Source organism: Pristis pectinata, chromosome 10 (assembly GCF_009764475.1).
Source record: "Pristis pectinata isolate sPriPec2 chromosome 10, sPriPec2.1.pri, whole genome shotgun sequence".
Classification (NCBI taxonomy): domain Eukaryota; kingdom Metazoa; phylum Chordata; class Chondrichthyes; order Rhinopristiformes; family Pristidae; genus Pristis; species Pristis pectinata.
Window position 1 is genome coordinate 21,140,417 of NC_067414.1, and position 16,601 is coordinate 21,157,017.

Sequence of the window (16,601 nt, forward strand, 5' to 3'; positions counted from 1 at the left end):
GAGTTAGAGGGTAGTTAGGAAGAGGGTAGGTCCACTCAAGGACAAAGGCCTTGAGTGACCTCAAGGACTTCCTGACCAACAAACCGCAATCGGTAAGGATAGGCAGCAACACCTCCTTCACAATTATCCTCAATACTGGTGCCCCAGAAGTCTGTGCCCTCAGCCCCCTGCTGTACTCCCTATGCATCATGACTGTGGCCAGATTCTGCTCTAACTTCATCTACAAGTTCACAGATGATGCCACTACAGTGGGCTGGATCTCAAGTAATGACAAGACGGAGTACAGAAGGGAGACGGAGATAGAGAGACTAGTGGCATGGTGTCAAGACAATAACCTTTCCCTCATGGTCAGAAAAACAAAAGAGCTGTTCATTGACTTCAGGAAGCAGGGTGGAGCACATACCCCTGTCTATATCAATGGTGCTGAGGTGGAGACGGTTGAAAACTTTAAATTCCTAGTTGTAAATATCTTCTGCTGTTGGCAAGTCATGTTGCAGCTCCATAAAACTTTGGTTAAACTAAATTTGGAGTACTTTATGCAGTTCTGGTCACCACATCACTGGAAGGATCTGGTGGCCTTGGCAGAGTGCAGAAATCTTATTGGGTTGTAGGAGTGTTTGAGAGCTTGGAGATTGTGAAAGGCATGGCTATCAAAGGATTTGAACAAATGGATGGACGTTTTCCGGTTTTGCTGTCCAGGAAACTGTATTGGTGGATGAATGACGCTACGTGCATAGTTGGGGGCAGCAGAGCTTAAATTTACAGAGTGGCAGGAGTTGGGTGTCTTGATGATGTTGAGCATATGGGGTTGGACGTAGTACATAGAAATTGCACGGTTGAGACTGCAAATCTCAAATCAAACATAAAGGACTGAACATCTTGGGAGTTCAAGAGTCAAGGGCTGGGATTAATGACTTTTAGCAAACTCCCACTAGCATCACACATGGGAAACCACAACAGACTACAATGCCCAGAATTCAGTGCGGTGCACACCCGCCGCACCCAATCGCATGCGCGGAGGGTTCGAAGCGCAGCGACGGCGGCGGCACCAACGGCCTGAGCTTTGCGTGTGGTTTGAACGGGAGCCGGGCGATGCGGGGCAGTGGGCGACCCTGAGTCGAGGGCAGGAGTCGGGAGGCCGGGTCTTGCTCTCTTCCACTGGCTGCCATTGCAGATGATGGAGCGGGCGATGGAGCAGCTGAACGTGCAGCTGAGCCGGCTGACCCGCTCCTTGAGGCGGGCTCGGACCGTGGAGCTTCCCGAAGGTACGGGGGGGAAGGGGGCTGTGAGAGCAGGGGGGGGTGGAGGGGGATAGGACCCCCGGGAGGAAGAACCCCCCCCCCCGGGGAATGGGGGGGGGAGGAAGGACCCCCCCCCACGGGGAATGGGAGGGGGGGAGGAAGGACCCCCCCCACGGGGAATGGGAGGGGGGGGAGGAAGGACCCCCCCCACGGGGAATGGGAGGGGGGGGAGGAAGGACCCCCCCACGGGGAATGGGAGGGGGGGGAGGAAGGACCCCCCCCCGGGGAATGGGAGGGGGGAGGGAAGGAAGGACCCCCCCCCCCCCGGGAATGGGAGGGAAGGGAAGTGGGGGAGGATCCGCAGGGAATGGGTGGGTAAAGACTCCTGGGGAATGGGGTGGAGGGGAAGTGGGGGAGAACCCCGTGAAATGGGGGGAGGGGACATGGGGGAGACCCCCCCGGGGGGATGGGGACGGGAAGTGGGGAGGGCCCCCGAGGGCAGAGGAGGAGGAGTGAGGGGGACCCCTGGGGGAAGGTGGGGCTGGGGAGGGCAAGTGGGAGCACCCCCGGGGACCTGGGAGGACCCCCAGGGGTGGGTCGGGGGCATGGGGAAGTGGGTGGACCTCTGGGGGAGAGGAATTGCGAAGACCCCCCGGGGTTTGGGGAAGTGGGAGGACCCCTGGGGGTGGGTGAAGGGGACGACCCCCGGGGCTGGGTGGGAATGGGAAGCAGGTGGACCCCTGGGAGGGGGGAGGAGGAAAGAGGGTCTGACCCTGGGGTGGAATGGGGATAGGGGGATATTGGGTTGCCCCCTGTGTTGGGGGGTGAGAAGGGGTGAATGGGATCCTTGGGAGTGGGACGAGGGGAAGGGGTGGGGCGAAGAGAGGGTCCCCCTGTGGCGAGGCGAAGAAGGCAGGGATCCTCGGTGGCAGGAGAAGGGGAAGGAGGTGCAACAATTTTATTAGCCTTATCCTCATTCTGTGCCTGCGATGTTTCTCTTGTTTATTCTTTGATAACAAATTTAAATCCACATTGATGGTTGATTAATCCAGACAGATGCAACCACTGGAAAGTTAATATAGAGTCATAGAGCACAGAAACAGGTCCTTTAGCCCACTACATTTCTTGACCATCAAGTTACCCATCTATACTAATTGCATTTACTAGCACTTGATCTTGGTCTCTGCGATTCAATTGCTCATCCAGATGGTCCTTAACCGTTGAGGGTACCTGCCTGTACCACCTTCTCAGGCAATGCATTTCATACTGTAGCTGCACTCGGGATGAAAAAAATTCTTCCTCACATCCGCAGTGAACCACTTACTCACCTCAAGTCTTTGACATCTCTGCCGATGGGGAAAAGTTTCTGCCTTCTTGGTGAAAGGGAATAGACGTAACTTTCACTGCCATTGTATTCATCTTGAAAATAGTATGAAGGCGCTATGAATGCGACTTGATCCCCCAGAGCATTATGTATCAACAATGAGTGTTGTAATAGGAGATATAGGTTGCATGTTTTGAAGTTCTGTCACTGTCCCAATGCAATTCAGAGCTTGAGGTGAGTTTACTTTAGAAAAGGAACATACTTGCATATGGTGTGATTTGTAAAAGAAATCATGTACCTGAAATTTCCTAATTGTAGGTCATAATGCAGTGAGTGACTTTGTTTGAATATATGCACTAAATTGTGAGACCGATTATATTTAAATGGTCACTGTAATTTTTTAGTATACTCATTTCTACTTGAATATACCAAAAAATACCTTTTGAAAGTAAACTGAGAGATGAACTCGTTTCATCTTGACACCAAACTCTTTTATCTACAAAAAGCAGTGTCAGATACATTACATTCTACAGCCTGTTCTGTTGAGTTATTTTGGCATATTCTAAGCAAAGCAACAAATTGAAATCCAAGTTGTCAATCAGTCTGGTATGTTGTTCACCTTTTGGGCAGTTTTGCATTTTAAGTAACTCAAGTATTTAGCATTGCTCTTGGGTCGGCAGTTGTATACTCATCCAAAAGATCTAGGCTTTAGATCTTTTGATGATGAAGGACCGGTGATATATTTCCTCGTTGTGGTGATGTACAGTTTGGAGGGGAACCTGGAGGTGGTGGTGTTCCCATGTACTTGCAGTCCTAGTCCTTAATGGTAGAAGTTGCGGGTTTGGGAGGCACTGTTGGAGTCAACTGGGCAAATAACTGCAGTGCATTTTGTCAATAGTACATACGGCAGTGGTGTTGGAAGAAACGAATGTTTAGGGTGATTCATGAGGTGCCATTCAAAGGAGCTCGTTTGTCCTCCATGCTGTTGAGATCCTTGAGAGTCATTGGCTCTGCACTCATCCATGCGCCATTATGCTCATATCTGTACCTTGGAGATGGTGAAATGGCCTTGGGGTGTCTGGAGGTGGGTCATTGATATATTCTTGTAGCAATGGTTGTTGTGGTTGGTTGAGTTAAACTTCTGGTCATTGGTGATCCCCAGAATATTGATGGTGGGGAACTGGATGATGGTGATGACATTAAATACCAAAACTAGGCAGTTAGGCTTGGAGATGGTCATTGACTGGAACATATGTGGCACGAATGATCCAAACACTTGAGGAAAACTGCCACTTGAAGAATCCAGAGGGAAATGCAGCTGTTGGTGCCTGCAATGCAATGGCCTATCCTGATGGTGTATTGGCAGCCCACTGTTTAACAGTTATATGAATAACCAAGCAAACACAGCTAGCTTTATGCATACTGATAATCGGGGAGGGCAGAGTTAGTTGTAGACTTTGCCCCAATCTGTGATGCTATAACATTTGCTCTAATACTAATCAACTTCAATTAAATGTAAAGAAATCACAGATCAGCCTCTTCCACCTGCACAATTGTGACCCATATAAAAATTGAAACACAGCCCTGAATGGTAGTTTTCTCACTGGCTACATAAACTGAAATATCAAAATACACCAAAATCACACATTCTCTTGCAAGATTAATGTTGAAATGTAAATTCATTGTCTAAAATAACACCATCGCAAACTTGTTCAAAATGGCAAAGTGGCAAGTAGGAGGCTTGGCGCCCTTGACATTGAGACGGCTGCAGAAAAATATCTGAAGTCAGGCAGAAACTGCTTCATGAAAGCATTGGTGATGCATGCAGACTTTGGGAATGAGTGACTGAGGAGTTTCCTGTGGGGAAATGACAGAAGAAGTGGACTAAGTAGTAGGCTCCAAAATTGCTTCTGTACCCAAGTCAGTGAAATGGAGCTGTGTTACATATCTGATGCCTACTATTGTGGAAAGATGCTGACCACATACGTTTCGGTCGGCTTGCTGAACAAGGACAGTCAATCCTTGCTTTACCATCTTTCAGGTCCAGCTTTTGAACTTTGCGTTGTACTCACGAGAAAGGTATGACTTTGGGGGGCAGATGGAGAAAGCTTTGCTGTGGGGATTGGTGGTCATGATGTGAAGTTTTAAAATCAGGTTATTCCCTTAATTGTGCTTTGGTTTCCTGAGGCATATAATTCATACATTTCTTCAGGTATGAAGGACTCCTAAATCAGGAATGGTATGAGTCAATGCAGTTTGGGCATTACTTGTTCTGTCCCAGCAAATGCTCTTGGGTCCATATTCTGATAATGTACACTAGTGCCGTTGTAATTGAAATGGAAAATTGAATGCATTTCTCTGCTTGCAAAGAGACTTGGGCTCGTTCATCTCTACAGTTTAGCTGATTAGATTCCAGTTCCACACTGAACAAAAATTGGGAACCTTATTGAATCCAAATGAAGTTTGGAGACTGAAGAATATTCTTTGACTTCATAATCTGAGGAAATGAGCATTTGACATAATGACTTGTTATGTAGCAGTGTTTGTTTTAGCGGAAATAACAAAACATGTATTTTGTTCTTGTAGATAATGAAACTGCAGTTTATACGTTGATGCCCATGGTAATGGCTGATCAGCACAGGTGAGCCTTGTTTGTAGTCTAATTTAACTCAATTATTTGAGACTAAATGGAAAGGGAAATTGTGTGGTGATAGTATTCTAATGGAATGAAATTTTGATACCATCAAGGGTATCACAGGTTTATACGTTTTATGAAGATAGAAGTAATTGGACCTTCTATTGTTAATCAATTTCATTTTCACATGAGGGCCAGTTAATGTTTTTATTTAGATTTGTTGTTATGGTAATTGTCCTGGTAATGCCATTGGAAGATTGCTTTTCTCAAATGTGCCTTTTGTGTATTGTGGAGCATCCACATCAGATGTGGTGCAAGCAAATGCGATGTAAATGACTTTCTGGTCTGTCCTGGCAAACTATCTCGTTTATTTTTTGAAGAGAATCCTGTATTTATGGCCAGAAGTAAAATTGACAAATCTGAATAACTTTTATTTCACTCACTGAGTATGTGGAAGGCTAAAATTAATCCAAGTGTTTCAGACGGTATAGCTCATGGGCTAGTTGCAAAGGTGTGTTGTGATATTGTATCGCAGCCAGTTAAGCATTTTTCTCCCTGATTTTGGTTTAAGTTGAAATCCTTTTAGGATAATTCTTGGCCATTTATAACTCCACTTGCAATCATTCACTCTCTTATTTAATTGAGCAAAGAAAACTGTCACTAATTTAAGCAGTCCAGATGAAGGGTCTTGACCTGAAATGACAACTGTCCATTTCCCTCCACAGATGCTCCCTGACCCATTGAGTTCCTCCAGCTTTTTGTGTGTTGTCACTAATTTAAACAGTATTGTTTATTATTTGTAAAGGTGAAGGAATTACAGAAAAGGTTAAAAATGATTGTTTTAATTGCTGTTAATATGGAAATCTTATATTAGAACTGTGTCTATAATCATTGAAACTATTTACTGTGTGTAATATATGGTTTCTTTTTAAGATCTGTTTCAGAGTTGTTGACAAATTCAAAGTTTGATGTCAATTATGCTTTTGGTCGTGTCAAGAGAAGCCTGTTGCATATTGCTGCAAAGTAAGATTCTAGAGAGTTTGCTGTTTGTATGATTTATGTTGTTATTGCTTCATTGCAAACTTCACTTTATATTCCATTAGATGTGTTTCCCAGTTGGAAATAGAAGTAGAGATGGGCTCGAAAAAGAGGCTGGACACTTGAGTTGGTTCAAATCAATCTTTTCCATAAGTATTCGCAATCTTCGTTGGAATAAAAGTTGCCAAAGTTGGACTCGGCACACTCCAAACCATTTTTCCTGGAGAATTATCTGGCTTCCTCTGTGTGCCTGGGTTATTAATGGGTATTTTAAGTGAAGATAGTGGGAAAGTGCAGGAATGTTGTGATACATTCTGCTTAACTCTCATTTATTAAGACCATAAAATTGAAAGTATCATTGTGACTTTCCTTCCAGTATTTTTCCTTCTTTGGGTACTCACTGTTGGCATGCAATCCTTACAACCTCCATAACCTTGCTCAAATAGTTATTCTTCATGTGAGATTTTAGGTTTCAATAGGCTGTTCAGTTGGAGGACAAGATGGTTGATTTCCATTGTGCATCTTCTGGTGTTAATTGTTGGCAGGAATGGGAACTGCAGTCATTTTATTTTTAAAAACATCCTCCTGTATGTTTTTGTCTCTCCACCCATAATGACTGTCTTCTCCCCAAGGCTAAACTGATCTCTTAATTGAGCTTGCTCACAGTTCTTAAACCAAGGTTTCAAGACATTGTATGCTGCAAGTATCATTGTTCTACCCTGGAAGATTACTTGTTGGTTAAAAGAACAAGCTTTTTAACATTCCATGCACTTAAAAACATAATTTCAACTAAATCTGGAAATCTGAAAATTAGCATTATGAACTACTTTAATAAAAATCTTAGTGATAAAATTAAAATGTCATCATGCCTAATAATGACTTTTTTTTTATGCCTGGTACAGTTGTGGCTCTGTTGAATGTCTTATTCTGCTTCTGAAGAAAGGAGCAAATCCAAACTATCAGGACATTTCTGGATGCACACCTCTTCACTTAGCAGCTCGGAATGGGTGAGTATGCTGAGGCTTTTAAGATCTTTAAAGATATTTGTATTTTTTTTCCACATGGTAACCTTACATTGAGTTTATTTGGAAGATAATGAAAGATTCAGATCTTTTAAAGTAGAAGTATGTATTCACAATTGGCTAAGCAATCAAAATCTGCCAGTAATGTGGCAATGGATTTTAGATTTATTATTTTTCAGAGATCTGAATGTCACCAGCAAGGTATTTATGTGTCTATCCCTTGAGAAGCTGAAGATGAACCATCTTCTAGAACTACCCTTGTCCTTCCAGTGGAGGTACTTCTATGAATTGTTGTGTGGGATTTATATCCACTGACAGTGAAAGAATGGCAAAATGTCAGAATAGTGTAAGAGTTGGAGGGGAACCTGTAGGAGGTGGAGTGCCACTGCCCTTGGCAATAGAAGTTGCAGATTTGAGAAGTTTGTTGAAGTAGAGTGCAGTACATTTTTATAGATAATGCACAGCAGTTGCAGTGTGTCAGTGGTGGAGGGAATGAATGTTTACTATGATGGATTGAATACCAATGAAACAGGCTGATTTGTCCAGGATGGTATTGAGATTCTTGACCGTTGTTAGAGCTACACTCAACCAGACAAGTGGGGAGTATTCTACTGCTTGCGTAATTTGTGCGTTGCTTGGGATGAGGAGCAAGTCACTCACAACTGGGGTAACTGGCCTCTGATCTGCCCTTGTGGCCATAGTATTTGTGGCTAGTCCAGATGAGATTCTCATTGATGGAGTGTTTCGATGATGGTAAGGCGATAGAATGTTAAGAATAGTTGCTACTTAAGTTGATAGGGTTGTTAAGAAGGTGTATGGTGTGTTGGCCTTCATTAGTTGGGGGACTGAGTTCAAGAGCCATGAGGTAATGAAAACCCTGCTTAGACCACACATAGAATATTTTGTTCAGTTGTGGTTGCCTCACTATAGGAAGGATGTGAAAGCTTTAGAAAGGGTGCAGAGGTGATTTACCAGGATGCTACCTAGATTGGAGAGCATGTCTTATGAGGATAGGTTGAGTGAGCTCGGGCTTTTCTCTTTGGAGCAAAGGAGGATGAGAGGTGAGCTGATAGAGGTGTACGAGACGATAAGAGGCATAGATCGAGTGGACAGCCAGAGTCCTTTTTCCAGGGTGGAAATGGCTAACAGGAGGGGGTGTAATTTTAAGGTGATTGGAGGAAAGTACAGGGGGAAATATCAGAGGTAAGTTTTTTTTTACATAGTCGTGGGTGCGTGGAATGTGCTGCCAGGGGTGCTGGTAGAGGCAGATACATTAGGGACATTTAAGAGACTCTTAGATAGGCATATGATGATAAAAAATGGAGGGGTATGTGGGAGGGAATGGTTAGATTGATCTTAGAGTAGATTAAAAGGTCGGCACAACATTGTGGGCTGAAGGGCCTGTACTGTACTGTGCTGTTATGTTCTATATAATAGGTGGTTAGACTTTCGTTGCAGATGGTCATTACCTGGCACTTCTGTGGCATGAATGTTAGTTGCCACCTATCAGCCCATGCCTAAATGTTGTCTGGGTCTTGGCGGCTGCTTTTGCTGAGGAGTCGCTACTGGAATTGTGCATTGACCAATTATCAGTGAACATTCTTAAGTTCTGACCTTGTGTTAGAAGGAAGGTCATTGATGAAACAGCTGAAGATGAAAACAGTAAAAAAAAAGTTGCATAAGCTGGCAATTCAAGTCTGGGTCCACACATCGACCAACCATGTAAGGATAGTGGATTTCCTTGCTTTAAGGCTATTAGTGAGGAATATTAGTTTTATGACAGTTTGGTAATTTTGTAGTTCAGGTTATTAATTGAATTGAAATTCTTCGCTGCCATGGTATTTGATCTCCTGACTCTGGATTGATAGCCCAAGTGATTTGGTTACTGATCTCGTACTTAATCGCTGTGTGGTCACAGCACCCATAGGAGTTTGGAGGAATAATTCTTATATGGCAATAACCATGTATAATGCTTCAAATGTTAACTGATTATCAAATATTTTTCAAACAGTCATGCAATTCTTATAATTTGAACTAGCTAAAGCAGAGCATTGCACTAAGTTTTGGCATCTTCCACTATTTTCAGACACTGGGATTTTTAGTTTCCAATGTAATCGCGAAGTTTGTGATAGGTACTTTTCTGGTTGTTGTTCATACATCATCGTGACTTGGTGCAATCCTGCCGCAGCAGGCTTTCATTTTGTACTATTGATGCAGTAGAGAGGTTGTGTGGTTAGTGATGGAATAGATATTTTGGTGAAGCAGCTAATTGTTTAACAGTAAAAAAAATTCTGTGTGGAAAGTCACTAAATACCATGAAATAAAATAACATTTAGATACTTAATAGGAAGAAGGAAAACAGCAATGTTATAGGCTTGGGCTAAACCATTGTCAAATAAATAAATTTACTGTTTTGAAATAAACTGGGTTGGATTACAAGGTAAAAACAGTTAATTATAGAAATTTAGAGGAGTGAGGCAGCACCATCAATAGAGCAGGTAGGTTGGGGCTGGGGGAGGGGGTGAAGTTGGTATTGGTGGATTGGCAGTTGTATATAGCTAGAGATCATTGATAAGGTTGGGACAAACATTTGCAAATGAGGTGACATTTTAAAATGTAAACTGAAACAGCTGGATCTACTTGGGCCAGGTAGCACACTTTTGAGTGAGACACAGTTAACATTACAGGTGGTTGAGCTTTTGTCTGAACATTTTAAATTAAATGGATCCTGTGGGGCTTGATCACGATGAAGAAATTATTTGAGCTAGTGTGTGAGCATTCGCAATGGGTTGAGTTGCAATATGTGAAGAATGGAAACTTGCGACTTTTGTGAAAAGAAGGCTAAGTGTACACCAGACCTTCCAGGTTTCCATTTCCCAGCTGCCTAAGATAGAAGCCTCATAAATTGGAACTGAGATTAGTTGCATGTCATGCTGGCAAAAGGCCAAGATGATGGCATTGGATTCTTGCTATTAAGATAGACGACAATTTTGTCCTTTAAGCTTGGGCAGACATTGCTTTCTTTTTCAATCTTTTTATTAGGTTTCAAATTAATACAGATTGATATATAGCACCAATATTTATACATGTAATACAAAGAGATCAGGATAACAATCATAGCATAGATAATCATAAAGAACAATAAAATATAAAAAAAAATCTGTAGATCCAACGATCTCTTAGTAAATGAATATAATATTAAAAAAAATTATTATATAAATTAAAAAAACCCCGAATCAATAAGAAAAATTGTAAACAATATAAACTAAACAAAAAAAATTTCAAAAAAAAACAAACAACAAAAAAAAAGAAAAAAAACTGGGCTAAAATTTCTCAGTAGAAACAGACCAATATTATGTCGTCAACTCCGTTCCTCCAAGTTGGGAAGTTATTGAAAGGGGATCTAGATCATGTGAAAATATTGAATAAATGGACTCCAAATATCTTCAAATTTAAGCGAAGGATCGACAGTACCACTCCTAATTTTTTTCTGTTTAAACATGATATAGTTTGAGAAAACCATTGAAAAGTAGTAGGGGGTATTGGATCCTTCCATTTAAGCAAAATGGATCGTTTGGCCATTAATGTAACAAAAGCAATCATACAGTTAGCGGAAGCAGATAAATGGCCAGACTCTATCCTCGGTAATCCAAAAATTGCACTGATAGGGTGAGTTTGTAAATCAATCTTCAATACGTTTGAAATAATGTTAAAAATGTCTTTCCAATATTTTTCCAGAAGAGGACAGGACCAAAACATATGTGTCAAAGAAGCCACATTCAGTTTACATCTATCACATCTAGGATTTATATGGTTATAAAAACGAGCTAACTTATCTTTGGACATATGGGTCCTGTGGACTACCTTAAACTGTATCAGCGAGTGTCTGGCACACATTGAAGATGTATTAACTAAATAAAGAATTTTCTTCCAAGTCTCTATAGGTATAGATATCTGGAGTTCACTTTCCCATTCATTCTTAATTTTGTCTAATGATTCTAGATGTATTTTCATAATTAAATCATAAATTATTGCTATCAAGCCCTTCTGATAAGGATTAAGACCTAAAATTTTTTCCGTAGTTTCAATTTTGTAAGGTGTCGGAAAAGAGGGTATAGTAGTTTTAAAAAAATTTCTAATCTGCAAATATCGAAAAAAGTGTGCTCTAGGCAAATTATATTTATTAGACAATTGTTCAAAAGATGAAAAACAGTTATCAATGAATAAATCACGAAAACATACTATTCCCTTCCTTTTCCATATGGAAAAAGTTGAGTCAGCTCTGGATGGATGAAGAAAAAATTAGACTGAATGGGACTTGACAAATTAAATTTATTCAATCCAAAAAATTTACGAAATTGAAACCATATTTGTATTGTATGTTTAACAATTGGGTTAGTCGTATGTTTACTTAATTTGGTAAGTGCAAAAGGGAGTGAAGCACCTAAAATAGAAACTAATGAAAATTCAAGAACTGATTGGTGCTCAAGGCATACCCATTTGGGGCATTGAATTACATCAGAATCTTGTATCCAAAAAATTAAATATCTGATATTAATTGCCCTATAATATAATCTAAAGTTAGGCAAGGCCAAACCACCATCCTTTTTTAGTTTTTGTAAATATTTCTTACTTAACCTTGGGTTTTTATTCTGCCAAATATATGAAAGAATTTTAGAATCAATAGTGTCAAAAAAAAGATTTCGGGACAAAAGTTGGAATCGCTTGAAATAAATATAAAAATTTTGGTAAAATATTCATCTTAATCGCATTAATTCGGCCTACCAATGATAAAGACAGTGGAGACCACTTAGTAAATAATTGTTTAACATGGTCAATTAAAGGAAATAGATTAGCTTTAAATAAGTCCTTATGTTTCTTAGTAATTTTAACACCTAAATACATAAAATAGTCAGTTACCAATCTAAAAGGTAATTGGCTATAAATTGGGGTTTGCATATTCAATGGAAAAAGTTTGCTCTTATTAAGATTTAATCTATAGCCAGAAAAAACACTAAACTGATCTAGTAGTGATAGTACTGCGGGGATAGATTCGTCCGGATTAGAAATATAAAATAACAGGTCATCTGCGTAGAGAGATATCTTATGAATCATCTGTCCGAGAGTAATGCCACATACCCGAAATGCAATAGCCAAGGGTTCTAAAGCAATATCAAATAATAAAGGGCTTAAGGGGCAACCTTGTCTAGTACCTGAAAAAGCCTAAACAAAGGAGATCTTTGATTATTAGAAAGTATTGAAGCCATAGGTGTATAATAAATCATTTTAATCGCAGATATAAATTTAGGGCTAAAATTAAATTTTTGAAGTGTATTCGACTCTGTCAAACGCCTTTTCAGCATCTAGGGAAACACACATTCTGGAATTTGGGATGAAGGGGTATATATAATATTCTTAATCTCCTAATATTAAAATGTAAACTAACGATGTCTGAATAAATCCTGTCTGGTCTTCGGAGATAATTTGTGGGAGAACCTTTTCCAGTCTAAAGGCCAATAGTTTGGAAAATATTTTTGCAATCTACATTTAATAAAGAAATAGGTCTATAGATGCACAATCAGTGGATCATTTATCCTTTTTTAAGAATTAAAGAATAGTTGCTTCATAGAAAGACTTGTGGTAGTTTACCCACTGATAGGGCATCTTAAAAATTTTGCTAACCAGGGAGCAAGGATATCAGAAAAGGATTTAAAAAATTCAGCTGTATATCCGTCAGGGCTGGGTGCTTTTACCCGAGTTCATTGAAAATATTACTTTCTTATTTTCTTCCTCCAAAAATGGAGCATCTAATGTAGAGCGTTCATTTAAAGGTAGTTGGGGAATCTTCAGATCTCTTAAAAATTCATACATTAAATGAGATCCTCAGGGATTCTGATTGGTATAAAGAAGAATAAAATTCTTGAAAGGGATTTGTTGATTTGAACAGGATCTATCATGTAGGTATCATCTGATTTATGAATTTTATTAATCTGATGTTTAGATAAAGTAGCTTTCAATTGGTTGGCCAATAATTTACCGGATTTGTCACCATGTATATAAAATTGACTTTTGTTTTTAAGAGTAGATTTTCAATTGAAGATGTTAATAATAACTATGTTTGTTATGGAGTTCTGTTCTCTTTTTAAAAAGCTCCAGATTCGGAGTATCAGAATATTTTTTATCGATTTCTTTAATCTTGTCAACCAATATACATATTTCATTATTAGTTCGTTTTTTTCAAACCAGCAGAATATGAAATAATTTGACCACGGATATATGCTTTAAAAGTATCCCATATTATCCCACTGGAAATTTTTTCAGTAAAATTAGTTAAAAAGAAAAATGAAATCTGTTCTTTGATAAATTGGACGAAATCTGAGTCTTGTAATAGAGAAGGGTTAAATCGCCGTTGTGTGACATCAAAGGATACATCTGGTAATTTAATTGATAAAGTCAATGGTGCATGATCAGAAATGGCAATTGCATCGTATTTGCAGTTCATAGTAAGTGGAGCTAATCTAGCATCAATAAAAAAAAATCAATCCTCGAGTAGTTATGGTAAACATGAGAAAAGAATGAAAATTCTTTATCAAATGGGTGTAGAATCTCCAAACATCTAAAATTCCAGATTCAAACTAAAAAGGAATTAATAAAGACAGCGGATTTGTTTGGAAGTGCAGGATTTGACACAGATCTATGCATGGAAGGTTTAGACAACAGTTAAAATCTCCACCCATAATCGGAGTGTATTCATTTAAATTAGGAAAAAATGCAAATAGATGTTTAAAAAATTCAGGGTGATCTACATTGGGTGCATAAACATTAACCATAACAACTTTTTTTATTATGAAGCAGACCAGTAATTAATAAAAATCTACCATTTGGGTCTGATATTGTCTCATGATGAACAAACGAAATTGAGGAGTCTATAAAAATAGAAATTCCTTTCACCTTTGCTTGTGAATTCGAATGGAACTGTTGACCCCTCCAAAATCTTAAAAAAAACGTTGATTATCTTTCTGCCTGATGTGAGTCTCCTGAACAAAAATAATCTGAGCATTTAATCTGTGAAAAACTTTAAAAAATCTTCTTAGGTTTAAGTGGATTATTTAAGCCATTAACATTCCATGAAATAAAATTAACAGTCTTATCCATTTTAACAGATTAAAAAAAATATGGTATGTAAAGGGTTCATCTTGATATTTCTGGGTCTTACCAACAGGAAGAAGTAAAAAAAATATTCAAAGAGGAAACGGATGTGACGACAATTTAGAAAAATTTGTAGTTTAGCCCAGAAGAGAAAAAACATAAAAACAACCCACCCCCCTCCCCAACAGCCCAAAAACTGGCCAATAGGCAGCCAGTAAGCTACCCTCTAATTGAACTAATCCCTGTTCTATCTGTGGCAGTAGTCCAAATTGAAAAAATATATAAACCACCCATGTTTTGTCTAAAAATGAACAACATAATACAAACAGAGATAACAAACTCACAACATAGTTGTGAGATTGAAACAGAGCCAAAGGGCGCTAACAGTCGAGAGTTAAAAAATACGGTTTAATAATTATTTCGAAAAAGAAAGCAAACGATCAGTCATTTTGTTAAATTCTTAATTGTTATTAAAACAAAACATTAAAAATATTAAAAGAAGAAAAAAGAGGTTTAAATCTAAAAATTAATTAGATAATAAAACAAGTAGGTAGTAAATCAAAGGAAAAACACTGTGTCTCTTCTGCAATTTCTTAGCTTCTAAAATTAAAAGCTATTTCAAAAGAAAATTCTCGGCTTCTTGAATAGATTTAAACCATTTACGAGATTTATCAGGCAGTGTAATTCGCAGCCTTGCTGGGAATAATAATGCAGGATGATAATTGCTTTGATAAAGATGAGCCATAATTGGTTTGTAGGTCAGCCTTTCTTTCATAACTTCTGGGGTGTAATCTTCAACTATTCGAAACTTCCATTGTTTAAATTGAATCATTCCACGTCTACGAGCGGTTCGAGTCAGGAGCTCCTTGACGCTGACAAAATGGAATCTCAGTATTACTGGCCGAGGTTTTTGATCTGGAGCAGGTTTAGATCTTAATGCTCTGTGAGCCCTATCCAAAATGGGCTGAAGAGGGAACATTTCGGAACCAAAAACATCAACCAAAAGATTAGAGAAGAATTCTGTAGGGTTACCAGTCTCGGTATTTTCTGGAAAATTGATGATCCTTAAATTTTTCCTCCTGCTGCGTCCTTCCAGGTCAATGATCCTGTTGTTGCTTTTCCAGGTTTTGCTTGGTCGTAATTAAGACTTTTTTAAGCGAGTGGAGTTTGGCATCTCTCTCTTTACCAGCTTGGTCGAGTTCAGCAATTAATTGCCTTTGTTTGGCATTCTCCTGGATAAGAATATTTTGCTTTTCTTCCAAGTCCTTTAAAATAGACTTCAATTCGGCAAAGCTCCGATCAAACTTTCTGTCTGGATTAGAAATAGCTTCCAAAGTAGGTTGGTCTCCACTACCTTTACCATTAGCAGAGGCTTTAGATCTGGTGGTCATTTTCACAGTTAAAAATCAAGATTAAACTTGTGCCAGTATTGCAAAAGACTTATTAAAGGGTGGTAAATAATAGATTGAAAAGTGCCTGGACCAAAGCCAAGTTGTGACTTAGTCCATCGAGCGCCACCAACAGACTCCGACATTGCTAATAATGCATTCATGGAAGAGACAGAAGGGTAAAGCATCACTGTATGTAGAAGTGAATGAGCCCCTTTCAAGTTGTGTGCTTTTATTTTACCCCAATAGATATGTTTGATAATAGGTATTGTTGTCAAGGGATGTGTTCTGTTTGCAGGCAGAAAAAGTGTATGGGAAAACTACTGGAGTACACTGCTGATGTGAACATCTGCAACAACGAAGGGCTGACTGCAGTAAGTTTGGAATCTTGTATTTTTCCTTTGAATGTTGCCCATGTAAACAGCAAACTACAATGCAAGTGTTTTGCTGCCTTTCTAATTAATATGTGGATTAACATATTAATAAACTGCCTTTCGTGATCTGAGGATATTGAAGGCACTTGACAGGTAAAGGGATTTTTTTATATACAAGTATAGTGACTGTTGTAAGATTTTATTTTAGTATGAAACAGTCCAAGTAGGTTAACCTATGATATGGTTAACTTTTGTGTGATTTGGAATCTTGCCTGTTATTTGGTATTTTCCAGTAGAACAAGTCAGTTTTGAAGTGAGATCTCTTCAACCACAGAATGGTTGCAATGTGGAAGGAGACCGATCAGTCTGTACCTACTCTATGTAAGAGTAATCTAGCTGGACCCACTACAATGCCCTCTCCCTGGAGCCT

At 39.3% G+C, this 16,601-nt stretch overlaps 1 protein-coding gene across 2 annotated transcripts in view; it reads left to right on the forward strand.

Moving 5' to 3' along the window:
• The first annotated feature begins 939 nt into the window (after positions 1–939).
• hace1 (HECT domain and ankyrin repeat containing E3 ubiquitin protein ligase 1) overlaps positions 940–16,601 on the forward strand; it is a 72,172-nt gene continuing 56,510 nt past the window's right edge. The window contains exons 1-5 of one of the 2 annotated variants that reach the window (XM_052024490.1): positions 940–1,265; positions 5,152–5,206; positions 6,134–6,223; positions 7,141–7,245; positions 16,096–16,171. In XM_052024490.1, coding sequence (XP_051880450.1) covers positions 1,175–1,265; positions 5,152–5,206; positions 6,134–6,223; positions 7,141–7,245; positions 16,096–16,171 — 417 coding nt within the window. In that variant the 5' untranslated portion in view covers positions 940–1,174. The remainder of the gene's footprint in view (positions 1,266–5,151; positions 5,207–6,133; positions 6,224–7,140; positions 7,246–16,095; positions 16,172–16,601) is intronic. The other variant, XM_052024489.1, reaches the window with a different exon arrangement.